Source organism: Ambystoma mexicanum, chromosome 1p (genome assembly GCF_040938575.1).
Source record: "Ambystoma mexicanum isolate Mex_15411 chromosome 1p, UKY_AmexF1_1, whole genome shotgun sequence".
NCBI classification, from domain to species: domain Eukaryota; kingdom Metazoa; phylum Chordata; class Amphibia; order Caudata; family Ambystomatidae; genus Ambystoma; species Ambystoma mexicanum.
In genome coordinates, this window is record NC_090921.1 from 734,362,947 (window position 1) to 734,389,280 (window position 26,334).

The window sequence follows — 26,334 nt, forward strand, 5'->3', positions numbered from 1 at the left end:
ATATTGTGCCGCCAGTGTTTTGTAGGCAGTTGGCGTGGAATCCTGTGGGGCCCCGTTGCCATTTGCTCAGCGCTTTGCGCTTAAGGGCACGTAGTTCTTTGAGCTTAGAGGAAAACCAAGAATTAGCATTTTTATTTTTTTTTAGCTTTCTTGTTCTCTAGCTGTGCAATGGCATCTACTGCAGTCTTGAGCGTATTGTTGTAGAGCTTCACCAGCACAGAAGAGTCTGAGGAGTGTGGGGACATGAGAGCAGGAGTCTCTAAATAAGGACGGATTCTGTCTTTGGTTAGGTTTCGTGAACATCTTGCTTGAGCAGGTGAGACGGGCCTGAATGATTTGCTTGTATTACTGCTGGTAAGGATGGAGAAGTGGATAAGATGGTGGTCGGTCCATGGGGCCAGAGTTTTGGAGCCGATGTCCACACCGCAGTTGTGGTCTTCTACCCAATCTCGTGGTGTTTTTTAGATTTTCCCCGAGAAGGTAAGTTGTCCAAGTCAGGTAAAGGGCCTGGCGGTCGTTATGGTATATGGATAGCAATGGTGGTGTTGGGAGAGATAGCAAGCTTGACCGCGAGGGAGTCTAACTGCGGCTACTCTCCCCACCTTTAGCTGCTAGTCTGTCTTGTTTGAAGATGGTGTAGCCTGGTGGGAGGGCTAGTGAGATGGAAGGTCCCGAGGCTTCATTAACCCATGTTTCGGTAATGGCTAGAGCATCGAGGTCCAGGTTAGTGATCAGGTCATGAATTTCCGTAGCATGTGCTGGGAGCGACCTTGCATTAATCAGGGCACACTGAAGGGGGCATCGCTCTGGCGTTTGGCCTCATCACGAGTTGGGCGGTATCCCAGCGGTGTTCCTGCCGGGATACCGCCTGCACTAATAGCGGTACCACCAACCGGTCCGTCGCCGGATCACTGCTTTGGCGGAACGGTCATTCCCCATTCCCCATTGGGCCCATTCGGGAATTGCCCATTCCCCATTGGACACAATGGGGAATTTTCGGCGTGATTACCGTTGGCAGTATTACCGGTATTATCCGGCGGATTTCAGAGCTGGGGCAAATACTACTAACCTGTGATTTGGTGGACCCTTAAATGCGGCGGTAATAGCGTTAGCACCACGTTTAAGGGTTATCGCCCAACTTATGATGACCCTGATTGTATTTTTGTTGTGTCTGGATGGCTGGGTGTTCATTAAGTCCTTTGTATGACTGGCTGCGGTATGGGTAGATGGCACCACTGGGTGTGATCGTTGTAATGTGGGTTTGAAATGGTTTGCCTCTGTGGCATGGCGTGACCGCAGACCTAAGTTTGTTTCTGGTGTCAGTAGATCAGGGGCGCTTGGCGAGGAGGAGACGTTTGGTGCGGCTTCTAAACCTATTAATCCTGATAAGTGCGGTGTTAGTGTAGCTTGTGGTGGAGCCATGGGTGGAGCGTAGGGGTCAAGTGGTTTGAGGATAAAAGATGGCAGGGAGTGTGTTGGGGGGAATATCTTCAGATTTCGGCGGTTCCTTGGGAGCCATGCTATCTTTTGAAGGAGGAGGGAACGCATCGATTCTAGTAGGCAGCTCTTATGCTAGTACATATTCATAAGACACAGTGCACATAATGCTAAGACCTAGTAGTGGGACACGGTGCACATCATGCTAGTACATATAAATGGTACACTGTGTTCTTCAGTAATCCTACGTTCTGCATACAGTACTATAGCAATTAAGTAGGAGGATTGGTCTAGTCCAACTAAGATTAGCTATGTGGAGTATATGCTTGGTCACAAGGCTCATAAGGAGGAGTGAAGATAAAGTTCACAAAGTCATGGGTAGTTACCAATTACGGTCACCAAACATTTTGGGTAAAGAGACAGTAGTAACGAATTACGGTGTTCCGTTGGCGAGGGTTCCCTGGAAAAGGAGAGGCAAGTCATTCAGTAAGTCGTTGGAGTAAATCTGGTAATGGGCGGCGGGAGTAGATCAGTTATCAGGTAGGTGAGCAGGGGGCTGGCGGTAAGCTGCTTAGTATTAAGTGGTAAGCTTCAGCAGCGGGGCGGAGATAAGAAAGGGGAAGTAAAGGAAGGGGGTGACTTCAGGATATGGGCACTGTTAAGCGTGGGGTGTATGGCAGAACGTAGTGCTGGACAAAAGATTTCGGCAAGATGCAAATCATTTAGACATGCTGTAGATGCTGAGTAAAGGCCAAGTGTAGGGTTAAAAAATAAAACGTGGTAGCATTGCTAAGTAGGCATAACACACTTACCAAGGGTAGTTTTGGGAGCTTTCAACAGTCAGCAATCTTTGTGCGTTGAGCATTAGTGGTAACAGAGACAATGTGGGATGGGTAGAATTTACGAGGCAGCCCTCAGTCCTCCCGGCTCCGACAGGCTCGGGGCAGGGCCTTTGACTAGGCCTTAGACATTGGCTGGCTTCCACCTGCCGGTGAGGTCCAATCCGCAGATAAGGCGTCACGGAGCTCGGTTGCTAGGCAACCCAGTAAACCAGCTCTGTCTCGTGGAATCAACAAACAAAAAGAGTGGCGACCATCTTCATGTGGCAATAACAAATATCCTTGCAGATGAGGGCAAGGGAACCGCAGCGACTAGGCTCCAACGGCAAAGCTTAGCAAGAGGATGATAGCACAGTGCGAGTGCTGCAGTAGGGATATTGCTGGCTAGACAACGCTAGCGATGAGCTGATGCTGGAAAAACAGTGGCTGCAGTGCACCGGGGTGCAGTCAGGATCAGGGACCTCCACAGACCCACTCCTGCTCCGTCGGTTGCAGGAACGATGTTATAGCACTTTGCTTTGGAGGTATCTAACCTAGATCTGTTCAAGTCCCATGGACTTGTGAGATTTGTTTTCTTCTATGGAATGCCTACTCTAGTCGTACATACTACTTGTAGCAATACCCAATGTGGTAACATCAAGCTTTCATCACATGTCTACACTGCACCTTTCCTTCCAAGTTTGTGCAGGTAGTGACACATTTACTAAAATGTACCACCAGGTGCATTGCGGGATATTGCCAGATTTGTTCGTCAGGCCATCCTTAAAGGAATATTTGGTTTCTTTCGAATCCTGTCATTTGCTTTTTTTCCATACGTAATTCCGGTAAAGTCATGCGTTGTTCCGTCCATAAACTATTTTCAGCTCATGTAGGCGATGTCTTTTTCTAATGTCTTTCGGGAGGAAAGCGGTTATGTGGTTATTGGTTGCCTAACAGGTGGTGCATTATGGTATGTATTGTCTACCAGCCTGGGCTTTCAGCTTCTCTACAAAAGAAACTGGAATAAAAGCCTGGCCTCCTTTGAAATGCTGGTGTAAGTCTCGGAGACTTGGGATACCTTGTCTTTGAGGCCATTAAACTCGCACAGACTGGTTGTGGCTGGTTTGTGTCGCTACCCATTATAATGCAGCAGACACTAGTAAGCCTTTCAGCACCTGGTTCCAAGTACGCAGAGCTCCACTTTTTCACAGGCGTTTAAAGAGAACTATATGGAGAAACTCACAATGACTGCTGCTCTTAAGGGACAGGGTAACCCTATATGTGCCACATGGTGGTGGTTTACTTTTCACCAGTAAATAAACTATAGCCAGAAACCTCATAAAAATTAATAGGATGTGAGGTTATTGAAAGAAATCCAAAGTCTTCCTATAATGAATTTGTTTTCCGGACCACAGTACCATTTTAAAAAGACTAGCATGCCTGTCCCAAAAAGTTACTGAGCAAAAGCATCTCCGTAAGTATGTTGGTGTCAAATAAGGTATCACATGTTGTGTTGGGATTTCCAAGACCCGAGGTTTAGGGCTCAGGAAGACTAATCTAAACCTGGGTTGGCAGGTCCCTCTGTATGCCTGATTTTCCAAGGGTTGTGTGTAGCTGAACAGTGGAGGTGATGCACACTAAAGGGGAGAGGGAGTGAAAAGAAGGTAGCGTACAGGGAAAAGGCCGAAATGTCCAGGGGGGGGGGGAATTACTGATCCCACCAAAAGACCTAAAACGCACACCACGAAAAATTATTTTTTAAAAGGCTGCAGGGTGTTTCCTGCAACACCCCGCTCACTACAGTGAGCTGGGGTTGTGGGGGCCACCCCCGCAACTACCCCGATGGAACAAAAGTGAAAAAATGTTTTTTTTGCGGGGGTGTCCCCTGCAACATCCCACTCACTATACTACACAGTATAGTGAGCGGGGGCTGTGGGGGACACCCCTGCATGTTGGCATGGGAAATGTACGAACATTTTGTATTTGTGCATTTCCCATGCGCCGGTAACGGTAGGTCCATTTGCTGGTATCCCGCCGGAATTACCGGATGGATACCGTCAAATCTGTAATGAGGGCCAGTGTCTTTTAGAGGGTTTTATGTGAAAATGTCACCAGAAAAATGTAGTAATGTGGAGAAAAAAAAGCCAAAGATTTACAAAAATGCAATCCAGCAATGCAAAATGTGAAAATGTTGGCAATAGGGTCACCATAAAAGCTGTTTTTAAGTACATTCAAGTACACGGCTCTAATGGTAACAATGACACAATCATGTTCTAAAACCTCCACATTCACCCTAACTCCATTCCTAACCCTTACATCAACTCTATTCTACTCTGAACCCTTCTCTTAGGCTAACCATTCAGCATGCTAAAGCATTTTATTTTCATTTGACTCCATACAAATCACCAAATAAATGAAAAGTAAACCGAAATCCAACCCATCACCATCTCGTCGCAAATTCCATATTCCTTACCCTAACCCCAACCATTGCTCTAATCCTAAACTTGGCTTTACTGCCACTCACACACTTACCCTAATTCTTACTCTACCCTAAACCCTAGGTTTATTCTAACCCCTACCCTACATCAACAGCCACAGCCCTCTCCAACCTCCCTATCCCTTTATTTAACACTTACCCCAAACCATTCCTCCTAGCCCTAGCCTTACTGTAACCCCTACCCTTACACTTACTTGACACTTAATCTACTCTAACCACTGAACAAACCCCAACAATACCAGCCCTCCCACCACCACCCTAATCCTCGCCCTAATTCTAACCAAAATCTTTACTCTAATCCGAACCCCTGTTCTAACCCTAAACCAGGCAATCACTAAACCCTCCTTAGCCCTAACACTTACCGTAGCAGGACTGCATTTGTGGCTACTTTTTGCTTGGCGACATTCTCATTGCAAAGGTGTTTTCACTGCCATTTCTTCACTGGCTACTTTTTTGTTGGCAACGTTTTCGCTGGATACCAGTTAAAGTACTTTAAGGTCAAGTTTGCCGTGTCTTTAGGTCAGGTTTTTAGAATCTGTCAAAGTTACAATGTTAACCTAAAAAGATGCCTATGGTGATTAGTAAAAGGAGCTGTCTAACTGCAGCTAGTCTGCACAAGTCACGTTGTCCGCAGCTAGTGCCCAATGCTTTCCTATGGGTGAAACGTTAGTCCATGGAAACAGCCAGCCAGCCTCGGGTTATGGAGAAAAGGAGTGGTCTGTCACTGTTTAGCTGAAGAGATGCAGGGTAGGTGGGTAACTCCCAAGGAGGGCAGCACAAGGAAACTGAACAATGACCATGAAGCTCCTGCACTAGGTTCACCTTAGCATAGACGTCTATAGCATCATCTTGTTCATTCACTCCTTGGAAACTTGGCGGTTTTTTTAATTTATTTTGATGTTTTTTTTTAAGGCAGAAGCTGCACTATCGAAGTCTTAAATCTTGGACACAACCTTCTGCTGATTCCAGAACAGTTGAGTCCAGCGAAGTGACCTTGCTCTGCCTGCCAGTCGAAGGGAGCACTGGTGTAGTTCTCTTTCTGGTGCGAGTTCTGGAGCGTGCAGGTCCCAGCAGTACTCCAGTTCTCGAGAACTGCCTTGTCAAAAGTATGGTGCATGTACTCTTATAAAGACATTAGTAGGACGACTACGGACGGATGAGGAGCCCACCTGGACCCCATCACTTCCCAGTAAACTTCCTCCAAGAAGGAGAAATCTCATATAAACATGCCGGAGCAAAGCCCCCTCCTCTCGCTTCCCTACCCCCAATAACATTGTTCCTAATCCAGACGGACAGCTTTACAGCTGTGCGCTAGCTGAAGGGAGCGGCAATGATACAGAATACTGCCATCCATAGCCCAGGAATCCAAAATGTAAACTCAGATTCATTCATCTGGTTTTTCTAGGGGGGAACCATAAGTGGCAATTTTGCGAGAGCTTTGAAGCTATGCAGTCAGGGTCTGTGATTGCAGGTTCGGGCGGCACGCCTTGATGTATCATGCACATGGCTCTGGTCTTCAGGGCAGAGTCCGCTGTTCAGGCATAGAAAGGTAGATCAGGTCTGAGTACTTCCATTTGCATGGCCAAGCCAAATCTTTGAAGATCACCATCGTCTTGGATTGTTTGTTTTGGGCAACACTCGGATTGGAGGGAATTTCTACCGAAAAAAACCCACAACCGGCTCATCAAAAAGGAATTACCATGGCCACAGGAACCTGGAGACTAAGTCTGAGCATTGTGCGTTTTCTGCTATTGTTATGAAGTCTCGTTGACGGGAACCCTATCTTTACACAAACGTGCTGTACAATCTGTTTTAGAGACCTAAAGGGGAAGTTTGTTTGCCATTTGGGCACTTATTTTGTAGTGTTTAAATAACGTCGTCTTCATAAGTTATTTTTTAATTGCAAACTCAGTTAAACAGGAGTGGGTTTAACTTGGGCATTAGATGTCATGTAAAAGTAAAAGCTGTATCTGCTAGAAAGTGAAAGCATAATCCCATGGTTTAGCTTTCTCTCTGGTTTGTTAAATAGAATGTTGCCGAAAAATAAAGGCACCCCAGAAAGGAAGTGTCTTGTTGAAAGAAGCCTTGCCTAGAAATTGAATAGTGGTTTTTCCCTGTCTGCTTTTAAAATCGGAATGTTAACAATGCAGTCGATACCAGTAGTTATTGACTGCACTCTAAACTTTCTGATTGGTTGAGAGGCGATCAAAACTAAAGCAGCTTTGCAATAGTTTCCCATCTTTCAATTAGCCCCTGGTATGGCAGTCATGGAATTTTGATGAGATATAGTTCACCATAAACAGTGCATAAACAAAAAAAAACTATCTTTCCGTCATTATTACATTTCTTGCTGCACAATGGTTTCAAGCATATTCTATGCCCTGTAAGTAAATTAAACTAACTCAACATGCTGCTCGGTTTTAATTTTGGGAACAAAATGAAGTCGCACCAGCTCAGTGTTGCTCTTATGGCATGTTCAATCCTGATCGATAAAAATGTGTCGTCAAACAGTTTCTCAGATTATTAATTTAACAAATTCGTAGGCGGGAAGCAGAATGTGTATGAGTGTTATCTAATGCCTGACACGGATTGTTGGACTTGCTTGTTAAGTGTACCAGAAGTGGATTGTTATAGTCCATTATTAAGACTTTGGGGTGCAAAATTAAGTGTAGCCACTGCACCTATTGATGGGCAAAGTGGAATTGGACGTTCAGGTAAAGGTGCTCTGTACCTACAAGCATCCACTGATGCCCATGGCAGGGTTCGAAATTGAGGGTAGCTTGAGGGGTGCTGGGAGCTATTTAGCTCCTGCTAGTAGCACGGAAGAGCCTGGTTAGCTTAACACCAACAGCTACCAAGAGATACTTTTGGCTCCATAGACCAACTGATGACGAACACACATACGCTCTCTCTCTCTCTCTCTCTCTCTCTCTCTCTCTCTCTCTCTCTCTCTCTCTCTCTCTCTCTCTCTCTCTCTCTCTCTCTCTCTCTCTCTCTCTCTCTCTCTCTCTCTCTCTCTCTCTCTCTCTCTCTCTCTCTCTCTCTCTCTCTCTCTCTCTCTCTCTCCCTCTCTCCCTCTCTCCCTCTCTGCCTCTCTGCCTCTCTGCCTCTCTGCCTCTCTGCCTCTCTGCCTCTCTGCCTCTCTGCCTCTCTGCCTCTCTGCCTCTTTCCCTCTCCCTTGTGTGAATTTAACTTTGTGCGTTTGGAGCAATTTATAAATAAACATGAGGATACCTATTTGAAATTTTAGTCTGAAGGGGTCATAAATAATGGACAAAATGATAAGCCTGCATTTTATGTGGAAGTCATTTTTGTGCATTGCCATGTACTTCCTCCTCGTTGCCCAGTGCTAGCACCTGGTCACTGTTTAATGCTGGATGCCCAGGAGCTGCTTTTACTCCTTTTTATGGTGCTGCGTGCCCCATGACAAAGAGGTTTTCTTCCCCACGGGAAGAGCAGAAAAGACTGAGCTTTGCTTCATGCGCACACCAGGCGTGAACCAGTCTAGTTACCCCGGAATTGTGTGCAAACTAATTTGATGTTGCTTTAATAAGCTGCTTTGAGAATGAATGTGACACTAAATATTCCACCGACATTTTTCCAAATGCATAAAAATGCAAAGCAGCTAATATTGTACTTGCCTCTTCTAACGTTTTGAAACTTTCTTTACAGGCCCAGGCACCTTCAAGAAGAGCCAGCTAAATGAGGTGAGTTGCAGATATTTGAAAATGTCAGGTTAATGTTCGTTTGTGTTATTTTTTTATTGTGGAACCACTTCCTAAAGATTAATTTTCAAGACTGATTGGAGGTCAATTTCCTCCTGGACGTAAATTGCTTTGAGGGGACCTCTTAAGTTTACACTTGGAGCAAACCGGTCCCCTCTGGGCAATTTCGTCATTTGCAATGCAAAAGAGAAGTGTAAAGAGACAGAAGCCCTTTATTCATTTTGCTCTCAAGTGCAAATGAGGTGTGAACACTGCCTGCCATGTACGCATAGCAGGCAGCATTTACAATGATTTCCTATGTAATCCAAAAGAAGGCAGAGTATAGGAAATCTCAAATATTACACCAGCATGAAACTTTTCTTCCTCTCTTCTACCTCCTGCCTTCAAAAACAGTTGTTTTTGAAACAGTTGTTTTTGAAGGAGAGGGGAAAAGGACGCACATGTAATTCCTGTTTCGTCTCTGCCTACAAAAGCAAAGAAAATGCCCTGTTTTATGCCTCAATTTACACTCCAGTAACATGGAAAATGTCCTCCAATGTGTGTGTTGGCCATATACCAACGTTGTCCTGATTTTTGTCTGAGCACTTAACATCTATTGGTTTCTTTTCTCTCACCTTATTTTCTTTTTTTAACGCAAATAATGCAGCTTTCTCTCAATTGTGTCCATTGTTTTATTCACAAATGCCTTTTGGAGTTTTTGTTTTACGTTTATTGTAGGTTTTGCTTTGAACCCCACACCTTCCTGTGATTCAGTTTTGAATAGTGCAATCCACTGATATCCCAATACTTCTGTTCTATCTTTATGCATAACATCGTACATCTGGATAGGCATCACAGAACTTCTTTGTACAATTAAGTAAATTTATGCCAAGAAGATTGACCGACATATGCCCTGATGGCTACAAATTGAGGGTATGGCCTGATTTTTCATTCTTCTCTACGGCTGAAATTAGTTAATTTATAATTGTGCTTGTTCTCATCCACCTTGGTCTGATCAAGTCATTGGTGAGTTGTTTTTCCTTATACCAATGAAGAGTAGGGCACTTGGCGTGTCTTAGAAGTGTAGATTCGTAGTCCTACTGAATTTAAAGTGTGTTTTATCGTGCATAGGGCTTTTTGTTGGAGATCCCAGAGTACCTGCAGAAACTAACCCACAATAAGCACTGCCTGTGAACCTTCGTCAATTGCAAAGCTTTCAGCCTACAAGAGCATTTGGGGAGGGGAGAGTGGAACAGGATACCTTGGATACCGTACCCTATGCTCTGCAAAGCTCATCATTAACCCTTATTTGACGCTCAAATCACTTTTCTTGAAATCCCCAAACTACGCCACATTGAGATGCAGCAAATGATGCACCACTTCAGATATCAATTGCGCATTCTGGCTTGAGTCGAACAACCCTCTACATATGGCACACAGTGCCCTTTGCCCTACTAATCACTGGCTCCCATCTCTCCACCCTGCTCCTCAGATGCTGAACGTCAATCAACTTTACTGTTTCTTCAATGATTCGATCAGAGAGGCCTACTGTTCCATGTAGGGTTCTCAGTCTGTCTCCTCAAAATGCTATCCTCCAGTACCAACATGTGCATGTGTAAGATTGCAGATTCTCCCATGTCCCGTGCATGGGGACATGACTAGAGCAATTTATTCTAGCAGAAAGAGTCCCTCAAAATTATGGGTTTGTGTAGCTGCAAGTGCATGAAGCCACATTCTTCTAGGCGCTGCCCTAGCCACGCCAGTATTTTATTCCATCTCGCAAGAATCAGAGCCTTCAGAGCTTGCCCCTTCTGATTTTTAACTTTTCCTATTTATTTGTTTACTCTTTCTATAATTTCCCTATGCTTTTCCCTCTGGCACCCCATTTGTGTGCCACAGGTCATCCTTCCACTTAAGCCGGCAATGTTGTTTCTCAATGTGCGTCAGTTGTTACTGTCACTTGTTTGCCACAGACTCGTTCTTCTTATAAACCACTTTTGTATGAATTCTTCCAAGGCTCCATGCTCTCACTTATTATCCTCTATATGCATCCCCTAGCCCAGGTGATGGCGGGTTTAATTTGCAGTGTCTGCTACTTATTAATGATTCCCAGAGTGTCTTTGGCAATTCAGTGGTTCCCATGATGTAACAGCACTGGTTGATTGCTAGGGTATGGTGTAGCAATGGATGCTGGACAACTGACTGCACCTTAATGGAGTTGAAACGGAGGTCCTGCTTGTCGGCTGCACACACTCTTGGACCTTGCCCTTTCCACAGCATTACCACCTGGGTTCACATCTTGTTGCCATCGCCCAGTTAAATGGACTGGATGAAGGTTGCCAATTATCTCTTATTAACATCTGAGTATGGCCCTGTAGGATGTAAAGCATAGGACACTGTTTGTTCAGTCAGTTTGTCCTATCCAGAGTGTAGTACTGCACATTGTGGATGTGTAAGAAAACCCTAGGGGAAACTTAATCTAGCCCAGGGGTCTGCAACCTTTAGTTTTCCAGAGGTTTTGGATTAGGACTCGCAGGATCCTTCACCATTGACCATGCTGGTTAGAGCTGATGGGAGTTGTAGGAAAACACATCTGGAGCTAAAGGTTGCAGACCTTTGATCTAACCCAAAGTAGGGCTATTTGTACCATCTGTTCTGCAAGTTGGTATTCTCTCCCTCCTCCTCTCTGATCATTGCAACTGGTTACAGGCCCCCCCGGCACAACCACCATATTCCTCTCTGAATATGCTGATTTCTGTTCCTCTCTCCTCTCAACCACCTCCAATCTCCTCCTACTGGGTGACTTAAACATCCAATTTGGGCTCCCCTGGCACAGCGTCCACTCTCTTCCTTGACTTCTGCGCTTCTCTAGCCTTCTTCATTCTCCCCTCTGGTCCAACCCGCTCTGCTGGGCACACTCTGGACGCTGTCATACATACTGATCTCTCTCTCCCCTCCCCCCCGGTTCACCTCTTGGTTCGACCACTCGCTCCCCTCTTCTTAGCTGGGTCCACTCTGCCCCCTGACTTCATCTCCGCCAACCTTATTCACAAACGTCCGTCCGTTGAGTTGAGTGTCAGCTGCTGCCTTCGTATCCACTTTCGCATCCACCTTCACCCACCCCCCCCACCCCTGACTCTGATCTCAGCAAACACCACCTGGCCATTACCAACACTCTGGGTATCCTTTCCCCAGTCATGGGGATCCGCCTGAAACCTGCCTCCAACTTTATTCCTGCTACGACTCTGAACTTGCAACCCTGAAACGCAAGTGCAGAGCTACGGAAAGGAAGTGGCAAACCTCATGCACACCCTCTGACAAACTGGCTTGCCGCTTGATCCAGAGGCAATACAGACTCTCCATCCGTGCCAACAAAAAGGGCCCACATATAGACTCTGGTTTTGGGTGCCTCCAGCAACACAGCTGAACTCTTTAAAATCTGCAGGGGAACTAGCCAACCTTGCCGCAGTGTCCTCCTCCCCTCTTCCTTCCCATGCCCTCTGCAACGTAGTGGCCACGCACTTCACCACAAAACTCTGGACATCCTGAGCACCCTTGCTTCCCACTGCCCCAACGCCTCTCCCACCCCCCTGACTCCTGTGGCCTTTCTCCCTCCATCCTTCTCTCTCCTCCCACTCCCCTGTCACACCTGATGAGGTTACCAGAGTTGCCCACTGTATGAAAGTCTCCTCCAAGCAGGTCTCCCCGGGCTCTTCCAGAACCATCAAGGACAACATTGGCTTTCTTGCACCCAGTCTTGCTGATTTCTGCAATCATTCTTTTGCTACTGGATCCTTCCCTCTCCTCCCTCAAGCACTCCTTTTGCGCCCCCTCCTGAAAAAACCTTGCTGATCCTACATGTCCAGCTAACTACCACCCTATTTCCATCACTCCCTTCCTTGGGAAACTTTGAGAATCTGGCCTTCCACCATCTTGTTGGCAGTCTCCACGACCATCAATCTGAATTCCGAGCATCCAGAGGCGCAGAAACTACTCTTCTGAATATCCGCGAAGAACTGCTTGCATCCCTTGACTCCAACTCTGCAGCTGTCCTCATTCTGCTTGATCTCCCCTTTGCCTTTGACACGGTCAACCACCCTATCCTCCTAAAATGGGTAATGGAGTGGCTGACCTCTTTCCTTTCTGATCGACCGTCCCAGGTTATTCTGGTTACCTTCTCCTTGTGTACTTCCTTTTCCACCTGTGGTGTCGCCCCAGGCTCCAACCTCTCCCTCTGGCTCTTTAACACTTACCTTGCTCAGCTGGCACGCATCATTTCATCCTTCTCCCCCAATTTCCAGTTTTACGCTGATGACGCTCAACTCTTCAAACTTCCTACTGACTCTCTTGCCTCTTCCATCATCCTGGACTGTATCTGCCATCCAGTCCTGGTGCACTTGTGATCTCTGCCTTAATGTCAGCAAGACTGAACTCCTTCCGATTGGGACCCCTGCTCCCTCCTCCTTCCCCTCACTCTGGCCATCCTCTTTGTGCTCTCCCCCTTCTCCTTCATCTGACGCCAGAAACCTTGGAGTCATCTTCGACTCCTCTCTATCCTTCCTCCCTCACATCCAGGACATTGCCAGGAAGTCCAACTTTCAACTCTTCCTTCGTAAAGGAACTCTCAATTTTCTCACTTTCCCCCAGAAGCTCATTGTCATCAGAGATCTGGTTCTCTGTAGGCCTGACTTCTGAATCCGCCTTCTCCTGAATCCACCCTATTCCTCTCTACGACCACTCCAGTTAATCCAGAAAAGGGCAGCAAGACTCCTCATTGGCCTCAAGTTGAGGGACTGCATCTCTCCTGCCCCAAAAAGTCTCCACTGGTTCCTGGTTTCTGCACAGATTAAATTCTAATCCCTCAATCATACACAAAGCTGTCGGGGACCATGCTATCTGCAACTCTCTATTACTAAATATTCTCCCTCCAGACTTCTACGTTCCTCTGGAACCAAATCTGTGGTTCTCTTGCTTTTGCTGGCTCCCTCCTGTGGAATACCCTCCCCCTTGGTCTCAATCCAGACATCCTCAAATTCCAGGAGCTCCTCAAGACTTCTTTTAATTTCCTCCTCCCCTTCTTTCCTCACCTGCTAACCTCCGTCACTTTGATTGGTGACCAGGGCCCTTATGTGTCCACAGGGCCCTGGCCTCCCACACCCAATCACCCCAGCTTCTGCTCACACACAGCACTAACCTCAGCACCCACTGGCCTACACCATTGTAGGCCTGGACTTATTTCAGCTCTACGCTCGCTTGCACTTATTTATTCAGTACTCACATCTGCTGCTCGCCCACGAGCACGGACACTCCAGCAATGCCTCTTCCCTCCCCACCCCCCTTCTCTCTGCACTTGCACGCTCTGAATACTCACAAGGCATAGTAAGTTTGTCTCCTTAACTCTTGTGTATACATTGTTTTGCTTTTTCAATCCCATGTTCCCTCCGTGTAGCCATGTGGGTGCTTTGAAACACATTTATTTGTATTACAGCCTAACAAATGCACAATAAATAAAAGCATCTTTTTTTCTAAGAACAAGATAATATTTTCCAAGCCTTTTTATTGCTAGGCTGGTTGTATAGGACCAAATGGGGCTGCACTTGCATACCTTTCTAACTTGGTACCAGAAAGAGGGAATGGATGTAATATCTAGTGCTGTGGGGTCGCCTATGTAAGGTCCTCCCTATACGAGATGTACAGTGGACGTCACACTAGGGATAGTATTACTGGCACGCCTGTCGACGTCCCTTTTTCGAGTTTCGGAAAACAGAAAATGTAGTGCTCTGCGGCTACCTCAGAATACATTTGGTTCTCAAAGAGCAAAGAAAACTAAATCGAATGAGAGGGTGCTCCAGATTCGATTTTTGAAGTGCATTTTATTTGATAAAGTTGCAAGCAAAATGATTTTTTGGGGAATAAAGTCCCATTCCCAGTGGAGTATTTTTATGAGTAAACATGTAACTGTAAAACATATATATTTTTTTATTTGTAATATTTCTTTGTAACTTGTTCTATTCATGCACATTAAAAGATACATGTTTACCACTCTGGATCAGGCAGCGATAACGTTGGTTTCATCCTGTGCACCTGTTCTACTGGTCACAACATATCCATGGAGCTGTGTGGGGTGAGAGTAACAAGCGCCTATGAGTTGTTTTCCTCTTTTGAGAGTATTTTTTCACTTTTTGTTTTGTGTGTGTATTTGCCTATACGTGGCTGATCCTCCCAGGCCTACAGAAAAGAGGTGTTAATGGCAGGTGTGAATATTGGAATCCCAGGTGGAACGACATGTGGTGCGTCAGCTCACAGATGGAGAGACTGGGAGTAAGGGAATGAGAAGGCAGTGTACGTAACAATGGAGAGACACCAATCAGTGGAAGTTATGGATGCTTGTTGCTGCTGATGCATGCATACTAAACTAAATTGTTTAGAAATGTGGCCCTTGAAGCAAAGGTGGGGGGTTGGGTGAAATAAACATTAAAGGGTGGCTTGGAGAGCGATTTGGCCAAAAAACTTGTTTGGCTGGGACAAATTTGAGGGTACCTCTGCCTGCCAAATTGTTTGCAAACAGACCCTTGAAGCGCCCTCTAATTGAAATATTTATTGACAAAGCGCAGTGCTTTAGAGTGCGTTGGTGTGAAGGAGTCATTTTTGATGGCGCGGTGGAGGAGGAAGCAGCATCTCTAGATGCTTGGTGTCTGTGAACTGACAAGTTCAGGTTTTATGGAGAGGTGTCTTCAGGACTTCAGGCTTTGGTGCCCCTTTTTGGCTTAGTTCATTGTGTTTTAAGCTTCCACAATGAAGGACTGTAATCCAGGCTACCTATATTGATGCTTTTGTGTGGCTGAGGGCTGTTCTGCAATTTGAGGATTGCAAAGAGGTAGAGACCTGTCTGGAAGCTTGTTTGTACAAGGGTGGGCGAAATGGAATACTGCATTTAACAGTCCTATGTTTATTTATGTTCATTTATTTATTTCTACCGCGCCATAGCCCACAGGCATCAGGGCGCAAAACATACAAACGTTGAAAGTTTATAGCATGGGGAGTTGCTTTATTCAAACAGAAGTTTCAAGTCTTTTTCTGAAACCAACATAATTTACCTCTGCTCGCATAGATACAGGAAGTTCATTCCCGTTACTAGCAGCATTACTGGGGAAAGAACTTCCTGATCCTCTGGCTCTTTTGACATGAGGTATAGTCGGAAGATGTGTGGTGCTCGAATGCAGAGACCTGCTAGGAGAATATTTCCTCACAGATTGTTTCAGATATTGTGGAGTGCCTCCATTCAGACACTTGGGAGTAAGAGCCAACGTCTTAAATAAGATCTTTTACCTAATGAATCTCCCTGCGGTGGTGTGAAACGTGATTCCTTTTGGCTGTGTTTTAAACTATTCTCGCAGCATTGTTTTGAATTATCTGCAACTTTTGTATGCTCCCTTTTACTTGCTGCGGCCATAAGGGTGTTGCAGTAGTCCAGCCGGGGCAAAAAAATGGCTGACTAAGGTTTCACAATTCTTGCGAAATACCAGATGGTATTGTGCATTTTCTGTCACCTGGATTGCGTGTGCTTCCATATTTAGGGAGGCCTTGAAGATCGTGCCTAAGGTCTTTACTTTTCAACTACCTTGATGACACAGGTGTCAATCCTAAATCTAGTGTAGGATTGAGCCAGTTTTTTTGTAGCCCGATTAGATCCAAAAACCATTAATTCTGTCTTAGAACTATTTAAGCATATCCAGTTTTCAATCATCCGCTCCTGGTTGATCGAGTGGACGTGGTTAAGAGTAGATGTGTCATTTGTGTGGTCACAAGTTGGACATCATCGGCGTAGTTGGTGAAATGGAAGCCCATCTTTTCCAATTCATCACACAGGATTCTTATATAGATAATAAACAGGATGGGAGAGATGCAAGCCCCCTGTGGGACCCCATATTTGATAGCAATAGGGTCAGAGTACACGGTACCCCAGCATATCTTGGATGTTCTTTCACATAGGAAAGAGTGGATCCATTCCACGGCTTGCTTTGAGCATTTCCTAGTAGTGCCTAGTGTTTCCGATAGTCTGGCGTGATGAAGATCATCAAACTCTGCTGAGTGATTCAATAAAATAAGGAGGCCTGTTTTACCCTCGTCCACACATCTTAACATTTGAGTCTGCAGATCTAATGGCGCACTTTCGGCACTGTGATACTGACGGAAGCCTTATTTTTTGTAATGAAACAAAAGTTGAATGGTAGCTGCTTTATCCAGTATCTTTAATAAAAAAGTGGTATTTGTCATTGGACGTAAGTTGGAAGGGTCTGTAGCACCGAATACTGTTTTTTAACAATAGGGGTGACAGCCACTTCCTTTATAGTGGTAGGTACACTTTCATGCGGGAAAGGAAGCGTTTATGAACCGCATGAGGAATAGCACATGTTGCTCATGTGCATACTTTCCTGCCCACCCACTCATTGCCCCCAAACAGCCATATACCTGGCTATAGCTCATACGTACCCTCTGCTTTAGTCTCTGCTCAAAGGATTCCTGGGCAACCCTAGGAGTGGACGCTCATCTCCTGGTCTTCCGTCAAGTTGGTATGTCGCCCCCAGAAAATACTGCAACACAACCTGTGTGGCACTGTATGAATCACAACAAAACTGTGTAATATAGAACCAACATGCTTCCATCCAAAAACAGTGGGTTCCTTCACGGTTATGCTTGATCATGGACTGTACCAGTTTGCTAAATGTTATGGCCAACCACTGGTTGATGTAGTCAGCTGTTTGCACAGCATGGCCTAGTCCAGAAGTCTTCAACCTGTTGCTCTGCAGAGGTTTGGTACTGCAATACTCCTACGTCCCGTCCCCTTTCCTCCATACTTGTGGGACATCCTTTGGGACAGGACTGGAGCTTTTGTCAAAAAACATCAAAAATTGAAATGTCCTTTTATTTTTATGCGGGGCTACCGTACGTGTCCGTAACCCCGCCCTCCTGAGCTCCGCCCCATGCATCGCCCTTCAGTCCTTATCTCTGTGCGGTCGGGGCCAGACGCACTAGCATTACGGGGAATTTTTTCTTTTTTTCCCCCTTTGTCCTTCCTTCCTGCTCTGGTTCCACTGTCATCTAGTCCTCTGTCTATGCCGGAGCATCTGGGATTTGTGTCCTGTTCATCCTGCGAATGCCGGTTTATGGGGGGTGGATCTCCACTCTTTGCCTGGAGTGTCTAGGCCCGGAACATCGTTGGGACTTGTGTTTTTATTGTGACTCCCTCTCCGTCTGGGCACTCCAGCGTTGTCTACTTCGATGGGAGGAGGTGTTTCAACGCGTTCTGCCGCATTTGCAGCTATTCATCGACGAGAAAAAGAAACGCCTGGTAAGTACTTTATTTTTTAGGCCGCCCCTGCCGGGGGATTCCTTCCTAGGGCCTTCCATGAAGGGAGGGGCTCAAGGAGCTCTTCTACCAGGATTGTTCCAGAGGTGTCCCGCAAGGGGCATAACAGGTGCACCAGAGCTTCCTCCGAGGGTCCCCACAGAGGGCTTGCCAAAACCGGACATTCTTCAGAGGGTCCCCTTTTGGGGGCTAAAGTTCAGCCCAGTTCTTCTGTGTCTCTGGATACCGGGGTTAGCCCTGAGGTCTCCATTTCTGGAGTTTTCCTCACAGTCTCGACTTGAGGCCCCTCTTGAGGGAGCTAAACGTACCGGGTTCCATCCTGAGGTTCCCCTTCTTGGGGCTAAATCCAATACCAGCACAAGGGTCCTGTTGGTGAGGTATATTCCTCAATTGTCCCACACTGTGGTGCGTGTTGGTGCCAATTCTGTCGGGGGGGCAAAAAGGTGGTCACGCACCACAGGCCTTTGAGTAACGGCTCTGCCGAGGTTCCTCCACAGAGGGCCAATTCTGGGGCAGTCCCTAAGGCATCCACTGAACACCCTAGATCTGCCAGTACCGGCTCTGCCGAGAGTCCTTGTTTCAGGGCAAAAATGTCACATAAGGCCCCCGACTCTCCCGAGGAAACCGCGGCCTCACTTTCTCCTGTGGCGCAGTTAACCTCATGTGTCGGCAAAATGGCGGGCCAACCCCTGCGGTCCACGGCGGCCATTTTGGCTACCTCTCTTACACCAACGTTCACCACGGCTGGTGCTTGGAGGTGGGAGGCTAGGAGTTCCTTTTGGGGCTGGGCAGCTCTTTCCACACCATGTGGCTAACAAAAACCTGTTCTAACATTCTGTCGAGTGGCATGCTCAGGAACCGCTGCCTCATACAGTCTCGCCCCCTCCTGGTTCTGCACCCCTGATCTACGTGGACCCAATTGGTGGAGGTCCTTCCTGGCAACCATCATCATTGCTTTCATGGGGGTATGCCCCTTCTGAGCGGCCTCTGCCCACTCCATCGCCTAGACCTTCGTCCAAGGATGTGTTTTTCGGGAGATCTCGGACACTGATGCATTCTGATCCCATGAAGGCTTAATTTAAGGATCTGTTTAGGGAGATTTATCCAAAACCTCCTGTACAGCTGCCGGTTCCGGCAGATCCAGCGCAGGCCCCAGTAGTACCACCTACTCCACCTCTGCCTGCAGGACCACCTCCACCACTTCCTCCTCTGCCTCCGCTTTCACCAATAGAAAAGACATTGGGTGGTCTGCTAAACACTTTAAGCCCTGAGGTGCCACGTGCAGCGGATCAGCCTTCTGCTCCCGCTTTGCTGGACAAGGACCAGGCGGACCAGGACAGCGATGAGCCGCCCCGCTCTATTAGAGCATTTCACAACCGGGTGCTGGCTATGATGGCCCTGCTTGACATTGCAGTACCCAAGGCCTCCGTTGTGCAGGAAGGGGTGCTTTCTGGAGCCTTTGCTCTTATCGCCTCAGGAGCGCACTGGCCTGTTCCTCCAGGAGGATGTCTTGCCCGAGGCCCGTAAGGTCTGGGGAAAAACCCCATTCCAGCCAGCATCTCAACAAGAGGTTTGATGCTAGATACAAGCTTCATAGCTCAGAGGACATATCTTTGTCAGCTTGTCCGCTTCCATCGTCGAATGTGGTGGCAGCAGCCACCCTCCAGTCCAAACGGCCCTCTACATCCTCCACGGCAGCGGCCATAATTCTCTCAAAGGAGGACAAGCTTCTTGACGCAATTGATAAGAAAGTCTTTTCCAATTCGGCGCTGCAACTTAATCAGGCTAACGCCAAACTTATCATGGTGGCATCCAATGTCAAGTTGTGGAGGGAGCTAGCCGATTTTCTAGGACTGTATTACTGCTGATAGGCTCGAGGATTTCAAAGCCGGTTTGTCGGACGCCATAGTGTTGGCACAGGATCTACTGGAGGCTGCGGCACACCACATGGATACCTCCGCTTGTGGTCTTATGGTCGGGGTTGACCTATCCTGCCAAGCGTGGCTCCATGCTTTGAAGTTCTCAAAGGAAGTGCAGGACAAGTTACTGAATCTTCCTTTTGATGGCAAGGAATTGTTTCACTCCTCCACAGATGAGGAGCTCACGAAGACTAAGGCGAGCACTCAGACAGCCACGTCTTTATTGGTCCTGGTGTAGACTCCAGCTAAGGCTCCTCATACACAGAGATCAAGGCCCCAAACTCGGTCCTTCTCTGGATTCAGGGGTTTTCAGGATTGCCATTTACGCCAATCTGAGGCTCTGGCTGGCAGGCCCCGCTGTAAGCAGCAGCTGCAAGGTGGCCAGTTTTTCTCAGCCATCAGCCTCCTCTCCAGGGACAGGTAGTCTCCCTGCAGGGGATCCGGGGGGAGTTGGATTTGGTCTTATCTGGAGGCGAGGCAGACATCACTCAAGACCGATGAGTTTTGTCAATCGCTTGGGTGGACTTCCACTTGCCCCTTTCCCACCTTTCAACCCTCTCTTCCAGCAGACTGGGTCGCCCTCCTTCAGAGCCGAGGTATAGAAACTTCTAGACCTCAGGGCGGTGGAGCCTGTTGCCCCTCAAGGAGCAAGGGGAGGGCTACTACTCCTGTCTGTTCAGTGCCCAAACCCAACCAGGCTGGCCTGAGCACTATCCTCGATCTTTCCGAGTTCAATCTTTCTCTTCCCCAAGAGAAATTCAAGATCATGCCTTGCCACATAAATTCCTCTCTTCGGAAGGGCGACTGGCTCAGTGTGGTAGACCTCCAGGATACACGCATGCACATTCTGATTTGAAGCCTGCATCGAAAATATCTGCGGTTCTCCGTGGGAGCGGAACATTTCCAGTTTCGTGTACTCCCTTTTGGTCTCAGCTTGGCACCGCGTGTCTTTACGAAGATGTCAGTCATCGCAGCATTCCTCAGACTGTAGGGGGTTAATGTTTATCCATACTTGGCCAATTGGCTCCTGCGCAGTCCCTGCCCGCAGACGACCTTGACCAATCTTCAGCCTCTCCTTCTGCTCCTGTTCCATCTTGGGCTGTCAGTGAATTGTCAGAAATCGTCCATGGCGGTCTCTCAAGACCTGATCTTCCTAGGTTTCCATTGGAACAGTCGGTACCAAGGTATTCCTAACGGAGGACAGGATTGCAGACCATACGACCACGTGTCCATCTTCCTCCAGTCCTCTCACATGGCGACCAGGTGGTTCCAAAGACTGCTCGGTCTCATAGTCTCTTGCGTGTTAGCTCTATCTCTTGCATGTCTGAAGATGAGGCGCACTCGGTTAGCTCTCCGGAGCTGCTGGTGTCAGGCATCGGACCCGGATTCCAAGTTGATGCCAGTTACATCCTGCAAGACAACAGCTCTACACTGGTGGTCCTCGACCAACAACCCTTCAGTGGGGGCCTTCTTCCAGGAGCCCTGCCCACAAGAGATGGTTACAACAGACTCCTCCCTTCGGTGGTGAGGCGCACCGCTGTGTCACCTCAAAGTTTTTGACCCGTGGATGCCTCGGGACAGGCAGTTTCATATAAATTACCTGGAACTCCTGGCAGTGTTCCTGGTGCTTAAAGCCTTTCAACCGTCTGTTACCAACACGGCAGTCCGTATACGCACTGACAATTCTGTGGCAATGTTTTACATCAACAAGCAGGGCGGCACCAAGTCACACCTCCTTGTGGATCTTGCCATACAAATCTGGGACTGGGCCATCCAGCACAAGGTCTGGCTCCAAGCTGTACACATCCCGGGTCACATCAATGAGACTGCAGATTTACTCAGCCGTTAGTCGGCAGCCAGCTACGAGTGGGAGATGAACAGCGATGTCCTCCAACATTTTCCATCAATGGGGTACCCCAGAGGTGGACCTCTTTGCGACTTCTACAAACCGGCAGCTTCCTCTTTATTCATCCAGGGACGGGCTTGGTGCGTCCTCCCAGGGAGACGCCCTCGAGATTCCGTGGGACAACATGAAGGCTTACGGTTTCCCTCCATTGCCACTGATTCACTGATCACACTGCAAGCTCAGGGCTGTATCGATGTGCACTCTCCTGTTCATAGCTCCTTGGTGGCAAGCCAGATTCTGGTTTTCGGAACTTCAGCATCTGTCGATTCTTCCTCCAATCAGATTGCCGCTGATACCCAACCTTCTTCACCAGAGAGATCACCAACTGTGCCACCCCTCCCCCTCAATCATTGAGCTTGGCAGCCTGGTGCAGGAATTCAGTGCGTTAGCGCAGTTCAATCTGTCCGAAGACAATATTCGCATTATCCAAGCCGCCAGGAAACCTTCTGTGAGGGCCCAACATAGGAGCAAATGGCTCAGTTTTTGCCACTGGTGCTTAGCTAAACAGCTCGATCCCAGGCATGCCACGTTCGACACGGTTCTATCCTTTGTGTCTCACCTAGCATCTTCTGGCATTCATGTTCTGGCTTGCAGGACTTATCTTTCCGCCATTGCGGCTTACCTGTCAACTGACAGATGTTCATATCATTGAATAATCCAGTCATCAAAAGGTACTTAGCGGGGCTTCTCCATCTTTTCCCGCCGGTGCGGACTCCTCATCCCAAGTGGGATTTAAATGTGGTCCTCACTGCTTTATGCCATGAGCCGTTTGAACCCATGGCCACTACTGATCTTAAGTACCTTTCATGGAAGGTTGCTTTTCTGTTTGCGATAACATCCGCAAGGCGTGTAAGCGAACTACAAGCGCTTTCTGTGGAACATCTGTTCCTCATCTTTCACAAGGATTGGGTTGTACTTTGTACTTCTTCCTTCCTGCCTAAAGTGGTTAATGATTTTCATTTGAACCAATCTATCTCCTTACAAGTCTTCTTCCTGAACCCGGCATCTGATGCCAAGAGACTTCTGCACAATGTGGACGATGGCGAGCCCTGAAGTTTTACCTCGATAGAACAAATTAACTCCGATCCTCACAACTTTGTTGCGTTCGGTGACCCCAAAGGGAAGCAGACTTCTAAAGCATCCATTTTCCGCTGGATTGCCTCGTGTATTTAAGAATCCTATACTATCCAAGGCCTTCAAAGGGCATCCATGCTCATCTAGTTCGTGGCAAAGCGGCTGCTGTCGCCTTCCAAAAGTATGTTCCTTGGTAGTCCATCGCCAAGGCGGCCACGTGGGCCTCCATCGGCTTTCTGCAAGAATTACTGCTTGGACCCGAGTTCCAGGGCTGATGCCCAATTTGGCCAGGCTGTCCTAAAAAACTTGTTTCAGTGAAGAGATTTTCCATACACCTGTACTACCTCTGGTTGTGCTTGGGAATCTCCCACAAGTTTGGAGGAAAGGGGACGGGATGTAGGAGTATAACAAAGTTACTCACCATAGCGACTGTCTTAGCCCCCATACGCCTGCCCGCCGTCCCCTCTAAAATGTATCCTCTATTATTGCTTAAATGTTCTCTGACCTGGCGATAGAAAAGGGCTGAAGGGCGATGTGTGGGGCAAGCTCAGGAGGGCGGGGTTACGGCCACATGCAGTGGCCCCGCGTAAAACTAAAAGGACAAAAATGTAAATTTTTGATGCTTTTTTGACAACAGTGCTCTGGTCCCGTCCCGAAGGACGGAATGTTCCCACAAGTATGGAGGAAAGGGGACTATGGACTAGGAGTAAGATAGTCACTACAGTTAGTAACTTTGTTATTATCATCAGCGCCTTTCGGCATAGTACTTGGTAAAAGCTCAGTTGAGTCATAGTCCAGAACATCTGTGAGCCACAAATTGCCCACCTTTGGTCTAATTTTTTTTAGGTTACTAACCAATGTGTTCCAGGTTTGGGAGTCTGTTGTACCATAAATAGCTGTCCTTGTTTCTAGACCTTCTGGTTTTCTTGGCATGATGGCTAATTCATCGACCTCTGGTTTCTGGAATTTATGTAAGTGCATGGTGGTGATTTATTCAAATGTTTCAGACTTCTTGTCCTACAAGGCCTTGTGAGGATTTTGGCCCTGTGTTCAGTGGGTAGCTAGTGTGGTCATTTTGGTCTAGATACTGTCACTCATTTTATATTTGTATCCTGCCAGCTTCGCTGCTTTGGAAAAATAATTTCTCGGCAGAGGGCGCTGTGCACAAGGTTGTGGCGTCTATGTCCCTCGACGGGCTCCGTACCGTGTCAATGTCACCATTAGTATAAATAGCTTGTGCCGTGCCCGTTGGCTTCAGTTCCGTTTTTCCGATTGCTTCGCTCTCAAGAATGGCGCGCTTCGAAATTTTCTTCTGAAAATGTTGTCTTCTTCCACCCCTAGGACGGGGTTCAAAAAATGTATCGACTGCGGATCGAAGATGTCGATTACAGATCCTTGCCGTTTGTCTTGGTGCCTAGGTTCAGACCATCTAACCGGCAACTGTGGCTCCTGTCAGTCGATGACGGAGAAGGCCCTTCGTGAGAGGAAAGGTAAACTGGCGGTGGGGCGGGAAGCTTCCAAGGCCTCGACAAAAAGACATAAGAACTTGAGCGATTTGAAAGCATTGTATTGTCGTAAACATTCTAAGAGATCTCGATCTCGTAGTAGATCGAGACGCTCTTCATCTTCCTCTTCAAAAAAAAAGTTGAGGAGACGTAGATCTCCCTCTTCATCCTCCGATACATCTACCGAATTGGTACGATGCCCGACTAAGTCGGATTCCCCAAGAAAATGGGAAGACTTTAGAAGGAAGATGATGGAGGTCTTTGAGAATGCGGCCTCAACCCCCTCAAAGAAGCCTCAAAAGAGCCAGACCCCGGTCGCTCCGTCTGACAACACAGGGAAGTCGGGAACTACTGTGGTAAAACCCAGTAGTATGGGTGAAACACTTAGGACTCGAGTCAACGTCAAATTGCCAAAGATTCCTTGAGTATCGAGCGTTTCCCCGACACTGTATGAAAAACATAAGTCGTTGAAACTCTCAACGACTTCGTCGACGCCATTGGCGCCGACGGCTTCGAAATTGAAGCCAAAAGTGTCTTCGATGCCTTTGTCGAAGACCTCATCAGTGTCCTCGAAGACTCCTTCCATACCATCGAAGGTTCCTTCGACCCAAACTCATGAACAGGAAAGGAGATTTATTCCTTTACTGAAGTCAGACTTCTTTAAGTCTAAGTCTTCTATTTTTGAAGAAAGTGGCTCTGAAGAAGAGGTGGTTTCTCCTTTTGGAGTACAATATGGTACTAGAGAGGTCCCAGAAGAATTAATCAATCCAGAATCGAAATTGAGAGACCTGTGTGACACCCTTCGCTCTGCTAGTGGCATTGAGAACGTCATCTGAGCTGGAGTTTGCAAAACCTGACCCTGCAGAACATGCAGATTCTCAGGGTACAGGAGTTTAATAGAGTGGTGGAATACATGGGCTGGGGAAGAGCCTCACCCACTTTTGATCAGGATGATATGACTGACATACTTGATCAGGGCCCCCAGAAGGATCCAGTTCTCCCCTTCCATAGGGCACTTCAGAGAATGGTAGAAAAAAACTGGGAAGGTCCTGATACTATTGCTGCAGTCAACAGTAATTTTCCTAAGAAGTATCGAACTTCTATTTCTGATCCTGATTATTTAAGCAGGCATCCCCCTCCAGAAAGTCTAGTTATTCAGGCTGCAACTTCCTCAAGACAGACAGCATATCCATCTATCCCCCCGGATAGAGAGGATAAGAAGGTGGATGCTTGGGCCCGTAAGGTTTTTACTTCGGGTAGCATGGCTCTCAAGTCAACTAATGTCACCTGTACCCTGGCCAGGTTCACCCATACCCTGTGGGTCTGCATTTCGGCTGCGGCTGAACAAATTCTGGAAGGCGAGGAAAGGGAAGGCTTCCTGAATATTGTCAGACGTAAAGGAGGCAACGAGGGAATGTCTCCAGTCTCGACTGGATACTGTTGATAGAATCAGCAGATCCATTTCTGCAAGCACAGTGCTACGCGGATTTGCGTGGTTGAGGAAGTCAGGGTTTGCACCAGACTAAATCTTAGCCCCTCCATGCGACAGCCTCAGAAACCTTATTTGGACTCATCTTCCTGGAGAGGTAGTTCTTTTCGGTACTACTCCTCTTTTTGTAGAGTAAGAGGACAGGCCATTCAAAGAGGCAAGAGAAATGTTGCTCGTGGTGGACGAGGGGAAAAAGTGCAAAACCAGCCACAGGAGTGGCATCTTTGCCCTCAGCCGCTCCTGCAGCCGCCTCCAAATCACTCTGAGGCTTTATCACACAAAACCCTGGTGTGAGACAATCTCTCAGCATCTGAAAGAATGGCGGGGCATTACTTCAGATGCTTGGGCACAGGAGACAGTAGCTCAAGGTTACTGCCTTCCCTTCCTAAAAAGGCCTCGGGACCATCCCCCGGAACCAACTCTGTCAAAATTCCAGATCTGCTCCTGTTGCAGGAAATTTTAACCCCACTACGGAAAGGTGCAATAGAACAGGTACCTGTAGCGGAGAGGAACAAGGGTTGGTACTCCCCCCTACTTTCTCATTCCAAAGGAGGACAGAGGATTGAGACCCATCTTGCACTTTAGAAACTTGAACAAGTTCCTCAGGAAGGACAA

General features: G+C 47.4%; 1 protein-coding gene across 2 annotated transcripts in view; it reads left to right on the forward strand.

Moving 5' to 3' along the window:
• The window catches only part of PIP5K1A (phosphatidylinositol-4-phosphate 5-kinase type 1 alpha), a 750,147-nt gene that overhangs the window by 147,596 nt on the left and 576,217 nt on the right, over positions 1–26,334 (forward strand). For both annotated transcript variants that reach the window (XM_069650241.1, XM_069650243.1), the window contains exon 2: positions 8,425–8,459. In XM_069650241.1, the coding sequence (XP_069506342.1) occupies positions 8,425–8,459 (35 nt within the window). The remainder of the gene's footprint in view (positions 1–8,424; positions 8,460–26,334) is intronic.